At 37.3% G+C, this 19,957-nt stretch overlaps 2 protein-coding genes across 2 annotated transcripts in view; one reads left to right on the plus strand and one right to left on the minus strand.

The window, feature by feature from the left end:
* Positions 1–8,808, plus strand: part of LOC114340208 (heat shock 70 kDa protein-like) — a 33,021-nt gene extending 24,213 nt beyond the window's left edge. The window contains exon 3 of the mRNA XM_028290926.2: positions 715–8,808. Within this exon, the coding sequence (XP_028146727.1) occupies positions 715–2,345 (1,631 nt within the window). The 3' untranslated portion in view covers positions 2,346–8,808. The remainder of the gene's footprint in view (positions 1–714) is intronic.
* The window catches only part of LOC126893421 (neurotrimin-like), a 792,502-nt gene that overhangs the window by 614,640 nt on the left and 157,905 nt on the right, over positions 1–19,957 (minus strand). The gene's annotated exons all lie outside the window — the stretch shown is intronic.

Here is a 19,957-nt window from a genome sequence, read left to right on the forward strand (position 1 = left end):
ATACTAAATTGTTAGGTGAAGTTCGACCATATATCGGATCCTCTACTATACAGGGTGAGGCAGATAAAGGGCCTATTAGAAATATCTCGAGAACTAAAGGTAAGAGAATCATAAAAATTGGAATACAGGGGTTTTGAAGTACGAACTATTTAATGAAAATATTTTAGTCTCTTTGCTACTTCCGGTTATACCTACTGGAAGTTGATTGTAACTTCGTTTTTTTAAATTGAACACCCTGTATATTTTTCATTTTTGGATTCTGCTCGATGTCCTCTTTCTTAAAATATGAGGTTTTGTAATATTTTAAAATATAGGGTAGTTTAAAAGATAATTACGGTTTTTTATAAATTTTGTAGCAAACTTCACACCCTGTAGAATTATACTGATTTGATATCAAAACTCCATTTATGTTTAAGTTATTTTTAATATAGTCTATTATTATTAAAAACTAATAATATAGCGGAATGTTTAATTTTAGTATACAGGGTTGGTCGAAATGAGTATTTTCAGAGTGTTCTTAAATAGAACACCCTATATTTTTTTATTGTAATGAAATGATATTTTATAGTACTTTTTTATTTCTTAAGCATTCCCTATACCTAACTGCTTTAAATTGTAAGTTATCCGTAGTTATTCGTACATATGTATGTATGTAGAATGCAAAATCAGTAAAGTTTTTAGTTTGATTAACACGTACACCTTTTTATTTTTCAGATTCAAAACGCATTATTGGTCGAAAATTTGATGACTGTTTCGTTCAAGAATACATTTCCAGAAAAGATGTTCAATACAAACTGGAAAAGGGACTCCACGACAAAGCTGTCTTTAAGGTTAATATTAATAAAGAAATCATCTTAAAGACCCCAGAAGAAGTTAGTGCGGAAATATTAAAGCATCTTAAAGAAATGGCTGAATACTTTTTAGGCAGAAAAGTTTTTAAAGTGGTAATATCGGTACCTGCAAATTTTACGAACGCTCAAAGAAAAGCTACAAAGAATGCTGTTGACTTAGCAGGATTAAGCTTAATACGATTTATTTCAGAACCGTCAGCAGCAGGAATCCATTATATCGGCAAAAAGCATCTGCAAGGAAATATAATGGTTTTTGATTGGGGAGGTGGTACCTTAGATGTTTCCTTTGTAAAAGTTCAAAATAAAATATTTGAAGTACAAGCTGTTTACGGAGATATATCATTGGGAGGAAGAGATTTTGATAATCAACTATTTCAACATTTTCATAAAAAACATGTTGAAAAAGAACGGTCCATTAACAGATTAAGGGAAGCTTGTATTGAATTAAAGAAACAGCTGTCAATTGATGAAATTGCTACTGTGTTTGTTGGTGGCTACGATAACTCAGAGGATTATGAAATTACCTTAACAAAAATAGAATTTGAAAATCTAAACAAAAATCTTCTGGATAGAGCAATGAATGTCATAATTACTGCTTTAGACCAAGCCTGCTTTAAAATGACTGAAATAAAAGGGGTCGTATTGGTGGGAGGTACAACAAGAATACCAAAAATTAAGGAAATGATAAAGCAATTTTTTGATAATATGGATCCAACAACAGATCTTAATCCAGATGAAGCAGTAGTTGCAGGAGCTTCTCTTCAAGCTTTTCGATATAAGTTCGACCAAGGAGATGTCGAATCGTTTACAATGAGTGAGGTTACACCTTTATCTCTTGGAGTAGATACGTCAAAAAATCTCATGATGGTTTTTATTCCACGAAATAGTACATTACCTATCACAGTAACTAAAAACTTGATAACATCCTGTAATAACCAAACCGAAATGTTAATTCCTATTTTTGAAGGCGAAAGATTAAATTGCTTATATAATAATAAACTAGGAAAATTTGTTTTAACCGACCTATCTCCTAAAAAAGCAGGTAAAGTTAAAGTTACTGTTAGTTTTCATTTGGATGAAGACGGAATTCTTACTGTTAGTGCCACAGAGTGCTCGTCAGGTATAGAGAAAAAACTTGTAGTTCTTATGGAAGAGTTTCGCCTTAGTAACAGGAAAGTTACAATGTGTATTGAAGATTCAGAGAAAATGAAAGAAGAAGATGAAATATTCGAAGAATTCGCAAGGACTAACATTAAATTTAAAAGATTTTTCAATCATGTATTATATGACATTAACAAAATAACTAGTATCGAGGAACAGAATATGGTAAAACAACTTTGTAATAGTTTTTTAAAGGACATTTTAAATTTAAATTTTCATGAAGTCAGCAAATTGAAAGATTTATTCGTTGCATTGACGAAAAGGATAAAACATATTTTAATAAAACATGATTTTGATGAACTAATCCCAGAATTGGTCAGTTTAACAATTTAAATAAGTAAAGTTTATGTGGTCACTTATATGTATGTATCGGTATTGAAAAAATTGTTGGTGCTACTATAGTATGCAGTCTACCTGTGCCTAGTTATTATAGTGTTCAAAATAAGCCAATTTTGTGGCTTATTCCCTACTAAAATAGTAAATTTATATGACAAAGCAGTACTGGTTTAACCTAACTTCGGGACCTGGCCACTGAAGATTTAGGGGCCTTCATTGCTATTCGTTATCAGTTTTTTAATAAGAGAAAACACATGCATTAACCATAAATGTTACTTATAAGATCCATACAATAACTTAAAAAAAAACAAGACGAATGGCAAACGTAAAAAATATTCCAAAAAATGAAATTAAAAATATAAAAAGAAAACAGAAAGTTCCATAAAACAACACATAACAAACAAAAAACATATTGTAAAAAATATATAAGATAAAAATTAAATCACTTTTTTTCTTGACTTGGAATTAGCAAACTGCCATATATCTAATACTATCAGAATTCAATTGCTCCAGTTCTTCATTTTTGAAGGTCAGTTGTATAGAATATGTTTGAGATATCCTCGCCTTCGCAAAAGAAAATTTTTGCTTCTAGTTCAATTTCACTAAACTTATTTCTTACGTCTCCAACAAAGCTCAAAAGATGTGTCATTAATTCTACTCCAATTGGCACGTTCAAGTTCACAGTTTCTAAAGTTTTGCTTGTTGCATTCACTCGTTCCAAAATTCTTGCCCATATCACTGTCAATAAATCTGTCTTAACGGTATCCATTTTATTATGCACTACCTTTACTTCATTTCTTACTGCTGATTTTTCGTCTGTATCATTGCTTAACTGGAAAAATATGTTTGATGGATCCGTAGTTTTAAGTAAAGCATTTACAGCGTCAAATTGGGCAGACTATCTAGTTTATTAATCTTCTTACACAATATTTGTCGCTTTCTTTCAGTAAATTCCATCTTTGAGGAGAAGTCGAAAAAAAACCTGTAGATATTTTTATTAGAAATAGCAGATAATAAAAGGTACAAATAAACGTAAACAAACTATTTATTTTATAACCGAACCGTATTATAATAATATACAAACAGAGAAATTAAGATGTGTCTTATAAAACGTATACTTCTAGACCAAAAATCAAACTCAAAAGTCTACTAACATTGTTTCCATATTCATAATGTAACTCGACACTTTTTCGCAATTGTACGTAAGAATGTTCGACCTAAATGGTTCGGGGAATCAGCCCGCCACTTAAACTGCATAATATGTCCATTTTAACACTAATAAAAATACCATAATTTATAGTTGAATATATTCTAACATCCCCTCGCAACTAAAATTATTTTTGAATTAGTCAAACAGACCCCCTTTACTACTTAAGTACTCTAACTTAACCCTATTCATCGGCTTAGTCAACATATCAGCTGTCATATCCTCGGTACGACAATACTTAAAGTTAACAACCCCTTTTTCATGCAATTCCTTTACGAAATGGTACTTTGTATCGATATGTTTTGTCCGATTACTGAATTTGTGATTTCCTAAAAGTTTTAGACAGCTTTGATTGTCTTCGTATATGACTAATTCCGGTTCTAAACCCACAAATTCCTTTATAACCTGTTTTAACCAAATTGCTTCCTGACATCCTTTAGCCAATGCTATGTACTCTACTTCAGTTGATGATAGAGACACGGAATTCTGTTTTCTACATCCCCAATTTATAGGCGAACCCCGTAATAAAAATATATACCCGCTATTTGATTTTCTCTTCCCCTTGTCTTCTGCCCAGTCAGCGTCTGCATAGCCGTATAATGCGCTATCTGTTCCTTCTTGTCCTAAAATAAGCTTTTATATTTTCTTTTATTTAAATATCTTAACGCCCTGTTTGCTTCGTTCCAATTTACTTCATTTGGATTTTTATTCTGTTGGCTTAGTATGGTGACGCTTGCCAATATATCCGGTCTACTATTTACCGCAATATATAATAAACCACCAATCAATTGTTGATATATTTCACTGTTTTTCACCGGCTTTTCTCTGCTAGGCTTATAGTATCTATCATCCAGCGTTATATTGAACTATTTTCCATCTTTCATCATAAACTTGTTCAGCAATTTGTCAATATAACTGGCCTGATTTAAACTACATATCCCTTTATCGCACATTTCAATCTTCATACCTAAATAATCTTGTAATAATCCCAAACTCCTTATATAAAAATTACATTTTAGTTTCTTTTCAAATATATCAATTATTACCTGTGAATCCTTTGCTGCTATTAAAATGTCATCCACGTATATAAGTACGTAAAGCCTTTCATTATTTATTACCTCGATATATAAATACGTATCAATATTGCTTTTACAAAAAATTTTCATTAATGACGTGATTTTCTCTTGCATAGCTTGCTTCCATTTTTCACTATCACTTCTTTCAAGCGCTTCTTTAAAGTTTCTTGGTTCTTCTTCTTGGAATTTTGTCAACTTTGTTATGTAGCGCTCAGGTGGAACACCTTTATTTACTCTGCTAGATCTACGATCACCTGAATTCTGTATATCGAGATCTGTATCTAATTGATAGTTAGAATCACCGTCATCGTCATGGGATTGTTCCCAACTTAAGCTCTCATACGTGTTAGATGTATCCGTAGAATTTTCTATTTCCTCCGTGTTTTCAAAATTTGCAACCTATCTGTCTTCTACGTCGTTTGGCTCTATTTTCTCCCATTCCATCATGGACCCAATGGATATTTTCTCACTTTTTGCCTCCTTTTGCTCGACGCATATATTTCTCTTGGAAAACACCACACTACGGCTAATTGTAATACGTTCTTTATCTATATTTACCAATCTATATGCTTTTGATTCACCAGAGTAACCTACAAATATCAGTGACTCACCTTTTGGATCAAATTTATCCTTCATTTTTTCTTTGGGAATGTGGCTATAAACCGTAGACCCAAATATTTGCAAATTCGACACATTCGGTGTTACTTTATGCCACAATTCATAAGACGTTTTTTCTTTCGACTTAGTAGGTAATCGATTTTGCAAATAATTTGCTGTCACTATCGCTTCCCCCCAAAATTTCTTTGCTAAACTCGCATCGATTAACATGCACCTAGCCATTTCAACTAGAGATCGATTCTTTCTCTCTGCAACCCCATTTTGTTCTGTAGAGTACCCTGCTGTATATTGAATTTTTATACCTTTACCCTTTAAAAATTCCCTTAAATTATTATTTACGTACTCGCCACCCCTATCTGACCTAATTACTTTTGGAACCCTACCTAACTGATTACTCGCAAATTCTATAAACTCTTTTATACATTTTACCGCTTCATTTTTATGATTTAATAAATATATATTTGTATATCTAGAAAAATCATCAATTAAAGTCAAAATATAACGTTTACCCCCTGGAGTAACAGTCTTCATGGGCCTGCAAATATCCGAATGTAATAAGTCAAGAATATTAAATGTATTGCTATGAGAAAATTTTGGAAAACTCTTACGTAAAATTTTACTTTCCATACAGCATTCACAAGTTTCCTTAATCCTAGAGTCTGTCATATCAATCCCGACTGCCATTTTCTTTTCCATTAAGTGTTTGACTGCATCCCTGTCCCTGTTTCCAAACCGTCTATGCCATGTATGTTAACAGTTGCTGGAGTGCTCCAAAGCACTCAATCCATGGTCCACAGTTGAAAGTTTGTATAAGTCCGGTGAAGGCACCGCACTCGCGACGACTTTTCCGTGTAAAACGATTTTACACTGGTTTTTATCGAATTGCACATTATGTCCCGCACTTGTTAACTTTTTCACCGAAAGCAGATTTGAGTCTAATCCCGGCACATACAACACTTAGTCGATTTTTAAATTTTCCACTCCCGATCCAGTCACGCACTCAATAAGTCCTGTCCCTATACCCTGAACCTCGGAGTATTGCCCTTTCTCCGCCAAACTTACAACGTCCTTTCTGCTACCGTCAAATTGGGTATAGAATCCTTTGTAATTAACCATGTGGCTCGAAGCTCCTGAGTACACATACCACGAATCAGAATCCCTTTTTCCGTCCCTTGACCTATAATTGACCATAAAACATGCATCATCAGTACCTTCAGCGACTTTATTGGCCTTTTCCTTTTTAAACGCTTTGTACTTAAACCAATCTCGTTTAAAATGGCCCTTCCGGTTACAAAAATAACACTGCCTTGCTTCTGCCCTTGCAGTACGATTATTTTTGTTACCCTCGTATACTGACTTCATCACCGAATCCTCCTGATTTCTTCCCAAAGCTCCCTGACGTCTCCTGTACTCATCTATTAATTTACTCGTAACAAATTCTAGAGTAAATTCACTCGATGGCCTACTTTCCAGCGCTGTAATCAAAAAACTGTATGAGTCTGGAAGACTTCCCAGCAAAATTCCTGCTGAGAACCTGTCCTTAATTTCCTCCCCTAAGGCGGCCAGTTTATTCAACGATTCTAGGAATAAACTAATGTGTGCTTCCATATCACCATTCTCCTCTAGCGATAGCCTACAGATTTGCTTTAACAAAAACACCACACTAGACAAACTTGATTTCTGATGATACTCCCTTAGCGCTACCCACGCATCGCGCGCGAATTCCCTGTTCCGGATATGCACTAATTGATTAACGTCAACAAGTAAGGCTATAGTTGACAAAGCCTTATCATTTTGTTTTTTCCAAGAACTGCTTCGATCTGCTTCTAATGGTAACTCACTAGAAACTATTTCCCATAGATCAGCATTGATGAGTAACATTTTCACTAAATAACTCCACGATTGATAGTTCTTGCCGTTCAACTTTTCGACGTTATATTTCGCACTCTCCGCCATTATGTATTCGGTTAACACGAAAATTTCGCGACTGTACACTTTTAATTATTATCTTAATACAGGTGAGCTAACAATGTAACTGAGGCCCGTAACCTATTAGAAATAGCAGATAATAAAAGGTACAAATAAACGTAAACAAACTATTTATTTTATAACCGAACCGTATTATAATAATATACAAACAGAGAAATTAAGATGTGTCTTATACAACGTATACTTCTAGACTAAAAATCAAACACAAAACTCTACTAACATCGTTTCCACATTCATAATGTAACTCGCCACTTTTTCGCAATTTTACGTAAGAATGTTCGACCTAAAAGGTTCGGGGAATCAGCCCGCCCACTTAGACTGCATATGTCCATTTTAACACTAATAAAAATACCATAATTTATAGTTGAATATATTCTAACAACTTTGAACAGTGCTGAAATAATCAGTTGCTACCAAATTGGATTCACATGCAAAATTCTCTGCTAGATTTAAAGAATGATTCGCACATGGGACATAAACACCGGTTGGTGATAATGCTCGTATTTCGTATTTGCGTATGAGATTATTTTCGGAAAATATGTAGATTATTTAGCGAACTTTATTTTTTTATTATAAAAAGGAAAGGGACCCTTCGGGCCCCTCCAAGGACCAGTCTTCTGGGCGCCCGCCCCAAGCGCCCTGTGAATAAACCGGCACTATGACAAAGTATCAGTTTGCAAAATTAAAACAATAATTCTTCTGATTTATGCGTCTTGTTCACTTTGTAAAGATTTTTTGCTTGCACTGTATACCTACCTGTGTAGCTAAACAACACCATAAGCTTTTTAATCTTTTCTCAGAAGCGTTTGCACACTATAATAGAATAGTGAATAAAACGCATAAATCAGAAGAATTTAAATTTCAATTTTAATTCTACAAACTAATACTTTGTCATATCAATTTATTATTTTAATTGGAAATAAGCCACAAAATTGGCTTATACCCAGCCGAAATAGTAACTAGAGATATACCTAACACAGGAATATTTGTAAAATTAAAATAATAATTCTTCTTATTTATGCGTTTATAAATGCGACGGTAGACCGCATACTGTAGTAGCACGGAATTGTTTGTACTTACTGTATTAGCGGAAAAATGCAACATTCAAATTACTGTTTCCGTATTTTAACAAAATTTGTGTATTGTGTCATGTAACAGCTTTAATAACGTCACATTAAGATTTATTGAGGCATGCCTAATTGCTCTATCAAATTAAAGTACAATCGTGGCAGCAATATGGGGCATCGTGTATGATATTATCATTCTAAATTCAATTGGCTCTATCATAATCAAGTTAATAAATTACGCTTTTAACGATTGTTAACCTGTGATTGATTTATACATATATCTTCTTTATCACCACTCTAGGCAGTTTCCCACTGTATATGTTATAATCCGCTATTAAACTCTTTTTAGTGGTCAATTATTTGTTTACTGTTTTAATAAATAGTAATAGACCAGGGCATTTAGCACTAAAAACACCCGAATAAATAGATTTTTAAATACAGCACCTACAGACTTGCAGTTTTTTGCATTATGTTCAGGATGACGTCAGGAAAAACGTCTACTATTCAAAATTGGGTGGAAATGCATAATTGTACTGTAAAGTGCATAAAATACATCCAAAATTGCATAAATATAAAAATAAAGTCAAAATCAGTATACTAAGGGACAAAATTTATTACTTGGGGGTTTTTGGAGTCACTGAATACGATTAAGCCATCAGAACTGATCCCCGGATCACCTGGTGCCCAAGGTCACGGCAAGAGACGTCATCTTCTGGAGTTTCGATGGTTTTCGGCATTAAATCGATGCAAATGGATTACTCCCGTGTTTTAGGGGTCGCTAAATACAAATATGATATCAGAATTGACCTCCGGAGTACCTGGTTTCCAGGGTCGCTACTAAGACACGTCATATTCTGGAGTTTCAAGGGATTTCGGCACTAAATTGATGTAACTGGACTACTCGGGGGGTTTTTGAGGTGGTTAAACACGAAGATGCCATCATGACAGACCTTAGAATCACCCGGTGTCCAAGGCCACTGTAAGTGACGTCACCTTCTGGAGTTTCGAGAGTTTTCGGCATTTAATTGATGCAAATGGATTACTGGAGGGTTTTTGAGGTCGCTAAACACGAATATGCCATCAGAACCGACCCCCTGTGCACCTGAAGCCAAGGTCATTGCAAGGGACGTCCTCTTCTGGAGTTTTGGGGGATTTTGGCATTAAATTGATAAAAATGGATCACTCAGGGGTTTTTGAGCTGTTCGACACGAATGTGCCATCAGAACAGACCACCGGATAACCTGGTGCCCAAGGTCACTGCAAGGGACGTCATCTTCTGGAGTTTCGAGGGCTTTCGGTATTAAATTGATGCAAACGAATTACTTACGTGTTTTTGGGTTTGATAAATACGAATATGATATCAGAATTGAACTCCTCAATATCTGGTGATCCAAATCACTACTAGGACACGTCGTCTTCTGAGTTTTCGAGGGTTTTTGGCATAAAATGGATGCAAATGGATTACTCTTGGGTTTTTGGGGTTTCTGAACATAAATACGTCATAAGAACAGACACCGGAGCACCTTGTGCCTAAGGCACGTTATCTTCTGTAGTTTCGATAGTTTTCGGTACTAAATTAGTGCAAACGGATAACTGTTGAGTTTTTGGGGTTGCTGAAAATGAATATGCCATCAGACCCGTCCCACGCAGCATCTGGTGCCAAAGACAGGTCATCTTCTACAGTTTCGAGTGTTTTCGGTACTAAATTGATGAAAAATGGATTACTTTTTGGTTTTGGGGTTGTTGAACACCAATATGGCTTACATGTGGAATTCTGGAGTATCTAGTGATTACGATAATCACTAATAACGTCAACGCATAATAACACCCATATAAAAAAGATAAATAGATCAACACAGTAGATATTCCGAAGACCCAAAAATCCATGAGCAATTCGTTTACATCAATTTAGTACCAAAATTTTTCTAAACTCCATAAGATGATATACCTTAGGCACCAGGTGCTCCGGTATTTCTTCTGACGGCGTATTTGTCTTCAGCAACCCCAATAACCCATAAGTAATCCGTTTGAGTCTATTTAATGCCAAAAACCCTCGAAACTCCAGAGGATAACGTGCCTTAGGTCCAGGTGCTCCGGTGTCTCTTCTGATGGCGTATTTGTGTTTAGCAACCACACAAACCGGTGAGTAATCTGATTGCATCAATTGAGTAATTTCGAAACTCCAGAAGATGACGTGCCTTAGGCACCAGGTCCTCCGGTGTTTGTTCTGATGGGGCATTCGTGTTCAGCATCCCCAAAAACCTATAAGTAATCTGTTTGCATCAATATAGTACCGAAAACCTCGCCTAGCGGATGACGCCCCTTGCAGTGACACTAGGCACCAGGTGATACGTTGGACTGTTTTTATGGCATGTTAGTATTTACCGACCTCAAAAACCCCGAGTAATTTATTTTCATCAATTTAATGCCAAAATTCCTTAAAACTTTAGAAGATGACGTCCCTTGTAGTGACCTTGGGCACCAGGTGCACAGGGGTCGGTTATGGTGGTATATTTGTGTTTATCGACCTGAAAAACCCTCCAGTAATCCATTTGCATCAATTAACTGCCGAAAGCCCTCGAAACTCCAGAAGATAACGTGCCCTAGTAGCGACCCTGGGCACCAGGTATTCCGAAGTTCAATTATGATGGCATACACGTTTTTAGCGACCCCAAAAACCCGTAAGTATTCCGTTTGCATCAATTTAATACCGAAAGGCCTCGAAACTCCAGAAGATGACGCCCCTTGCAGTGACCTTGGGCACCAGGTGATCCGGTGGTCTCTGTTCTGATGGCATATTCGTGTCTAACACCTCAAAAACCTCCCGAGTGATTAATTTTTATCAATTTAATGCCAAAATCCCTCAAAACTCCAGAAGAGGACGACCTTTGCAGTGATCTTGGGCTCCAGGTGCACAGGGGGACGGCTGTGATGGCATATTCATGTTTAGCGACCTCAATATCCCTCCAGTTATTCATTTGCATCAATTAAATGCCAAAAACCTTCGAAACCCCAAAAGATGACGTGCCTTAGTAGAAACCCTGGGCACCAGGTACTCCGGAGGTCAATTCTGATGGCATATTCGTGTCTAGCGACACCAAAAATTCTCCAGTAATCCATTTGCATCAATTAAATGCCGAAAACCCTGGAATTCACAGAAGATTATGTGCCCTAGTAGCGACCCTGGGCACCAGGTACTCCGGAGGTCAATTCTGATGGCATATTATTACTTAGAAACACCTAAAAGCCGTGAGAAATCCGCTTGCATCGATTTAATGCCGAAAACCATCGAAACTCCAGAAGATGGCGTCTCTTGCACTGACCTTGGGCACCAGGTGATTCGGGGGGTCAGTTCTGATTGCGTAATCGTATTCAGTGACCCCAAAAACCCCCCAATAATAAATTTTGTTCCTTAGTATACCTACTGATTTTGACATTATTTTTATATTTATGCAATTTTTGGTGCATTTTATGCACTTTACAGTGCAATTATGCATTTCCACCCATTTTTCAATAGTAGACTTTTCTCCTGACGTCATCCTGAACATAATTTAAAAAACTGCAAGTCCCTAGGTGCTGTATTTAAAAATTTATTTATTTTGTTCTAAATGTCCTCGTCTATAATACAGTTAAGTAAAATACAATTAAGTTATACTTGTAAGTTATACTTAATACAGAATTGTCAAAACTCATAAACTTTTCAAAAAGACATCAGTTAATCATAAATCCCACTAAAACTCAAATGTTAGTGTTCGGAAAAAACAAAGACGTCATTTCAGAGCAACTATCAGTCTCAATTGATGGTGTTGATGTATTATCTGTTAATGTGGCACGAAATTTAGGTTTAGAATTAGATACAGATCTCAAATTTGGCAGTCATGTGAATAAGTGCATTAAACGGGCTTATACCAATCTAAAAATGCTTTTTCCGCATCGTCACATTTTAGATCAAAAGACAAAAATTTTATTGTGTGATGCAATGGTTCTCAGTCACTTTAATTATTGTGATACAGTATATGGTCCGTGCCTTGACAATATAGAAACAACACGTATTCAAAGTGCTCAAAACTCTTGTCTCCGGTACATCTACGGTATCAGAAAATTCGAAAGAATTAGCCATAAACTGATTGAAGCTAAATGGTTAAATATGAAGAGTAGAAGAGAGTTACATTTGACCACATTGTATCATAAAATAATATTATATAGGTAAGTCTCCACCATATTTATACAATAAAATTACGTTTCGCAGTGATGTGCACAACATACATACTCGTTTCAGAGGCCAAATATCACCACCTGCTCACCGAACTACTAAATTTCAAGGATCATTCACATATATGATTTTTAAAATATACAACCAAGTACCCCAACATCTAAAATATCTACCAATAAGTACGTTTAAGACTAAGTACAAAAGTATTTTACAAGAAAGTAAATAGCAATTATTTTTCTTTGTATTTTTTTTAATGTCATATATCATTTGTTTTTGTTTATAGTAATAAAGGGATGACACTTCATTGTATCAGCCTAGCTGTTTGTCATCTCTTTTTTGCAGAAATGTATTATTAAATTTAATATGTAAGTATTATAATGTATTCTTACATATCATTCTGCAAATAAAAACATTATTATTATTATTATTACTTATATGAAAACCCTACCTATTAAAACCAACGTGATTATTTTAAATGATACTATAACTATTAAAATTAAAAAAAGTATCTGGAAGTTTCAAAAAGAACAAAAATATTGGCATACTGAACTCTAATCAAGCCCGTCCTCACTTACTCGTCAGAGACGTGGACGATAACAAAAAGTGATGAAGATCGGTTAGGCTGTTTTGAACGTAAAATCCCCAGAGATACATATCTATCAGGGCGGGAAGAAAAACGGATTATGGCGTAGACGCTATAATTTTGAGCTTTACCACCTTCTTTATAGTGAGCCTAGTATTGGTAGAACTATCAAAATAAACTTGCTGCGGTGGCTAGGCTACTTAGATTAGAGAGAATGAATTAGGTAGCAAGCAATTTGATTCAACCCGACCTGTGGGAGATGTCCACCCTATCGAAGAAGTACATTCGGGTGTAACAATTCATTGGAGCGAGGTGTTTTGACCCGAGTAAAAACAGGGATCACCCCACCTCGCCCCAATGCCCCAGGCCATCCCTTTCCCCCCATAGCACGCTGATGCGCGATGGGGGCACAACTATCGTAGCCAAATGCTCTTCACAATGGAATCCTGAGTAATAAGATTCCAATGTGGTGCCCTAATCGAATTACAAAACTAGGCCAGCGTGAAGCGCTCTATACCTTTATCTTCTAGTTACTTATCCGCTAAACCGTACTAAAACTGTTTGCTTGGGCCCCAAGTCACTATACCAAGCCCCACTGAGCTCGGTCCAATGGCTTGGTGCTCAAGAATTTTATGATTTTTGTGTTTTTTATGTTTTTTTTTTGGTGGCTTCCCCTTTTTTTGTTTTTTTTTGTGTTTTTTTGTTGGCTTGCGCCTTTTCCTCTATTTTCTTACTGGCTGACTTACCTGGTCGTGGTGTTGGACCTACGCTTGGGTTGCGTGTTTCTTCGGCACTAGGTGTTTCGAGCTACGAACTGACTACTACTTTCACTTTTACTTTTTCTTTTACTTTGTCACTCTTTGTTTGCTTTATTCGATTTACTTTAATCCACTATTTGCTGTTTAGAACTTTTGTGCTTTCATCGGTGGAATGCGTCATATCCTAGCATCTCTCGCAGTATGTGACTTGGGTGGTGCGCCAGCTCCGCGAATTTGACCCTTGCTTTATCTGTCATCATTTCGGTGACTCTCACCTGTTGAAGTTCTCTGAACAGGAATCTTTCTGCGACGTATCTTGGGACTCTCGCTGCTTCTCTCTTAAGCTGCTGTTGTGGACCGCTTGTATCTTCTTTTTGTGGGTGTTGCATACTTGTCCCCATGCGAGAGATGCGTATGTTAATACCGGTAATATTATGCTATTTATTAGTCTTAACCTCGTTTTTAGTCTTAATTTACTTTTCCTTTCTGTGAGTCCTCTTAATGTTGCTCCGCCATGTTGGCCTTCTGGACTGTTGCTTCTACGTATTTTTGGAAGGTTAATCCTTTGTCCACGATGACTCCCAGGTATTTAGCTTCATTTTTCCACTAGATGGGGTTGTTCAGCACCGTCAGCTGTTCTTCTGGTTATTGTCTTCCTTTCTTATATAGTACCGCTTGCGTCTTTTCGGAGTTGATGGCTATATTCCATTTTATACACCATTCCTCGATGTCTTCTAACGCTGTTTGCAGGTTGGTCACTGCGATGTCTACGTTTCTGTGTTTGGCCGCTATCGCTGTATCGTCGGCGTAGAGGCTCATTAGGGTACCTGGTGTTCTAGGTACGTCAGCGGTGTATATTGTGTACAGCAGAGGTTACAGGATCGCTCCCTGCGGCACTCCAGCCTCCGGGCTTCCGAGCTCGGACAGGACTTGTCCTATCCAAACCCTGAAGCTCCGGCCGCCTAAGTACGAGGAGATCAGCCTCGTCATCGCTCCGCTGTACCCATAACCTCGCATTTTGTATATGAGCCCCTTGTGCCATACTCTGTCGAAAGCTTTGCTTACGTCCAGGAATGCTGCTCCAGTGTACTGCTTGTCGTTGAATCCAGCTGCTATGAACTCAGTTAATTTGAGTACTTTTAGCTCGCTGTAGTGCTCTGGTCTGAATCAGAATTGAGCTTCTGGGATTATCTCTAATCTGTTTGTTTCCGTTTGCAGTCTGCTGAGAATAATTTTTTCCACTATCTTGCTGATCGCTGGGAGTAAGCTGATTGGCCTGTAGTTCTGCAGGAATGTGTGGTTCTTGCCAGGTTTTGGCAATGATAACATGGGCCTCTTTCCCTCTGTTCGGGAATATTTTGTACCTTAATATCGCGTTCACTATGTTTGTAAAGTACACTATAGCTCTTATAGGCAAAAACTTTAGGGCTCTATTTGTTATTTCGTCTAGACCAGGCGCTTTTCTCGGTGAACTGTTTCTTATATGTTCGTTGATTTCTTCCGGTGATGTTGGGGGAATAATGTCTTCTGGGTCCATCACCTCTGCTTTTTCTTCTATGGTATACACCACCATGCCGTTTTCTCCATGTAATGGGGGGATAGGTTTTCTGTCACTTCTCATCATTTTCTGGAGCTTCCAGTCATTTTTCACGTTTGAGTCTAGCTCTTCCATCTCTTGTACGAAGTTGTCCTATTTTTCACTGCGGTGTTGTCGAAGGGCCGTTTTGACCTCTCTGTTTAATGTGTTTGCCCAGGTTTTGTCTACTCGGTTTCTTGTTCTTCTGGCTATTTGCCTCGCTCGGTTTTTTTTCCTTATCAAGTCTTGTACTTCTTGTGGTGTGTCCTTGAACCTTCCCGTGTGGATCTCGACTACTTTCTCTGTTGTGCTGTTTGTGATTGCTTCTTGGATGATATTTTCTAGCTCTAGGACTTTTTCTTTTATTTGTTGAGGGTTATTTATAACTGGCTCTATGTTTATTCCTTCACTCACTAATCTTTTGTAATTCGTCTAATTTATTTTCTTTTTTATTCTTTTCGGTGGGTTTGTTTCTTCCCATGTTCCTAGTTCTAGTGAATGGGGTTGTGATCTCTTGTTCCTTCGTTCAGGGTGATTAGTTCAGCTTGTAGTCCTAGGTTTTTAGCCACAACGATGTCGATGTGGGTGGGAAGTCCATTTCCTGGGAAAGTGTAGGTTCTTCTGGGCCCATTGCCACTATGTCTTCGTTATTTTCTATATAGTTATTTAGTAGTCGTCCGTTTCTGTTCGTAGCTCTATCGTTTCAGTTGGGGGATCTTGCATTCAGGTCTCCTATTATTATCGATGTTTCAGCGATGTTTAGGAACGCATCTAGGTCATCGTCAATTAATGGGTCTCGCGGTCTTGCGTAGGCTGATGTTATTCTGACTACGCCTTGACCCATTTTCACTTCTATTGTGGTTGCCTTCATGTTTACAAGTGGTGGGGTCGTGAATCTTGTGTGTTTAAATTCCCTTCTTGATTAGGATGGCCGTTCCTCCTGATCTTCTTGTGAAGTCGTTCCTATATACATCGTACCCAGGAAACTTTAGGTTAAAGTTGTTTGTAAGCTTGCTTTCCTGTATTGCTACGACGTCCATCTCGTATCTGTTGGCGAGTTCATCCATGATGTTCTGATTTGTTGATATGCCTCCCGGATTCCAGGAGCCTATACTCAAGTATCTTCTGTCTGCCTGCATTACTTCTGTGTCTGCCTGGTATCTAAGATCGCTTCTTGGACTACCTTAGTCACAATATTGGTGACCATTCTGACTAGGTAGTCTTCGTCTTGGGGGATCGCTGTGTTGTTCTCTACTTTTTGTTCTGCGTTTGTTGGTTGTTTTGCGTAGCTTGGGCGTATGAAACCCCAGTTGCTTGTTGTCGTCTGGGCGTCTGTTGTTGTGGCCTCTTTGGTGGTGGTCGTCCCCAGGTTGAGCATCTCGGGCATCCTCTGTAATTTGCGGGATGACTTCCGTTGCAATTGGCGCAGGTTGTCTTGGTTTCTCTCGGTCTTTTACACAGCTTCGTCGGGTGATCTTCTCCGCATTTCACACATTTGGGATCTTTGTGGCACGCGTTCTGTGCATGGTGATAGCCTTGGCAGTTGAAACACTGCGTAGGTCTTGTTGCCTTCCGTAGGTCCTCAGTCCTCAACCACGACCTTCATATGGCACAAGTTGGTGATCCGCTTTGCTCCCTCGATTTCCCCGTGATCCAGAGTCAGGACGAACATTGGGAGTTGTCTCTTGGGGCCGGCTCTGATGGACATATTTTTTGCAGAGTGGCAGACAATATTATATTGTGCTGCCATTTCTTCTTGTATTGTCTTCTCGGTAGTGTTAGTGGGCAACCCTCTTAAACCCACTCTAAGTTTTACGTCCTCGTCTAACGGGAAGGCTATCCATTGTAGCCTCTTGGTTTTATCTTTTGCGTCATATGCCTTTGCATATTCTTTCATTATCCTTACCATTTTCCTGTAGTCTTCAAGGCGTTTCGCCTGAATGAGGGTTTCTCTACCACTCCTGGAAATCTTCTTTACTGTATATACCTTTTCCTTTTGGGCTATGTTTAGGATGGCCCCTGTTTCGCTGACGCTCTGTAATTTAATTACAGGGGGCTTTCGGTATGGTGTTGCCTGTTGTTCAGGCAACACGGTGGTGTCTTCGTGTTGGTTTGTCTCCATTTGTTCAGTCTCTGAATCACTAGGACGCCGCAGGGCAGGCGTATCTCCACCCGTGATCGTAGGTGGGTGGATTGGTGGAGCTGGTCTTTGGGGCAGGTTGAGAGTGTCCTGTATTGGGGGTGAAGCAGCCCTCATAGCGATGTCTGCTTGAAGTTATCATGCCGTCGCCTCGTCTTTCGAAATTGGTGATTTCAGTGACTGGAAATCTTCTTTCTTTTTCAATTTTTCGGACTTTTTCTTAACTTCGGCGGTTGGTTGTGGCTTCTCAGTTGTTGGCTTCGGTTTTGGCAGCTTTGATGGTGGCTTTTCCTGTTGTTGTTGGCTCTTATTGTCCTGGCTTCGGGCTTCCGTCAACACGTCTAACCGGTCCACCACCTGCTTTTGTGACTTGACCATCGCGACTTTCTTCTCCAATATTTCTTTCTTCAGCTCCGCTTTTTCAGCCCTCTGCTGGGCTATCTCGTTATTCTTTTTTACCAGCCGTACCTCATACTGGGCTTCTCTGGTTTTGGTGGCTTCGAACAGCTGTCTCATCAGTTCTTTTTGGGCTGCCAGCTCTTTTAGCAGCTCTTCTTTGTCGTTGTTTTCTTCGTCACTCGCTTCATTTGCTGCCAAGTGCAAATCATAAAATCTATAAAAAAAATAAAAAAAATAATAACTTGCTTGGGGCTCGAACCCACTTCACGTCTACGTATCTACCCCGTACGAAAGTTGACGCCATTTCAAACTGCACCAAACTCTCGTATACGTCATGTGGGAATATACACAAACTAAACGTTTACACCATAAATTTATATGAATTTAATAAAATTATTAGTTTGATTTTTGTCGAAATAAAATACAACAAAATATAGAGTAAGAAAACGATATATGAGATGAAGATTTGTAGAAAGTTTGTTCGTAATCAGATTATGTAAATTAAAGCATTGCCTACTAATAGGTAACTACATTATTTTGTTTACATTTTCCAAATAGATAGGTATTGAAACTATTACGTATTTCCAACTGAAACATTTAGAATTACGTACCTGCGGCTTTTCAAAACTATTTAAAAAGTCACTATAATTATAAATTTGATTTTATTTCTGTCCACACATCAATAAAAACTAATATTATACAATATTTTTGTTTACCGATAACCTCCATATTGAACAATTATTGACAGATCATTTCAAAATTTCAACACCCAATCAGAGCCCGTATAACAACTAATACCATACTGTCGGTGTGCGCATGCGCGCGGATCAATCAAATTTTACCCTCAATCGATTCGCCGCTAAAGAAGAATATCTTCAAAAATCATAGCATGTGATCTGTCTTTAAAAAGACAACAAATGCAACGATGACAGTAAAATTCTCGCGTTATAGATTCCATGGTAAATCACGAGGGAAAACCAGGAAAAAACCTCGTGATACTATCCCGTCATCGTAAGTATTTGGTTTTACATTTAATTTACTCTCAACAAACTAATACCAAATTCTGACTTTAATATGTTTAAATTATAAATAATATTCTCGATAACTCGATATGTTATTGACTTGCTAATCGTGGTATTTTCTTTCTATTGACTTCCTCTTTCAGTATGGGTAACCACATCCTACTGCATTCTACCGAGGAATTTGCGACACAATTGGTTTCATTTAGCATAATTAGAGCCGCTTCTTTGATTTTTCTCTTTTTACTATCTGATTCTTTCAGGACTATACTTGAATCTCTCCACTGAACTCTATGTTCATTATAATAATTTGTTCACAATAATTTGTTTATAAGAGTTTCAAGCAAATTTCAGCTATAAACATTTATACTTTAATTAACAATAATGATAGAAGAACTCAAAAGGAATAATTTGAGCTTAAGAAAATGTTCGTAAGTTTATTTTAGGCCAAGATATCGATATTTTAATGGTGCGCTATAAGGCGCAAGATCGGCTCACCGCGTAAAGGTTCAACTTCTCGATGCAAATTATAATTTCTATGTATACGTTATCTTCATTTTTCATTTTTGAAGATCCTAATAAAATTTTATCATATAATTCTTATAATTAAATCTCGTGTACCTCGTATCACCTTTCAGTCTATTTACTTTGTCTTCTATTTTTTGTACTAAATGAGAAAAAAAACATTAAAAGCTAGTATCTCGGAAATATAACTAAAATAGTATATTGTACAACAAGTGAGAAAAAGGACATACAGTGAAACCTCTGTTAACCGAAATAATTGGGGGGAAGGCCGTTTCGGATAACAAGAATTTCGGTTAAAAATATCATTGTTTTTTGTATTCTTCTTATATCAAATTACATGGTATTGGAGAGATATAGCTGCAAAACATCTTGATCAAAAAAAACACAGAAGAAAATAGCAGATTTCTTTAAAAAACACTCTAAACATGTTCATTTTCCT

The sequence above is a fragment of the Diabrotica virgifera genome, chromosome 10, assembly GCF_917563875.1.
Source record: "Diabrotica virgifera virgifera chromosome 10, PGI_DIABVI_V3a".
In the NCBI taxonomy this organism is placed as follows: Eukaryota; Metazoa; Arthropoda; class Insecta; order Coleoptera; family Chrysomelidae; genus Diabrotica; species Diabrotica virgifera.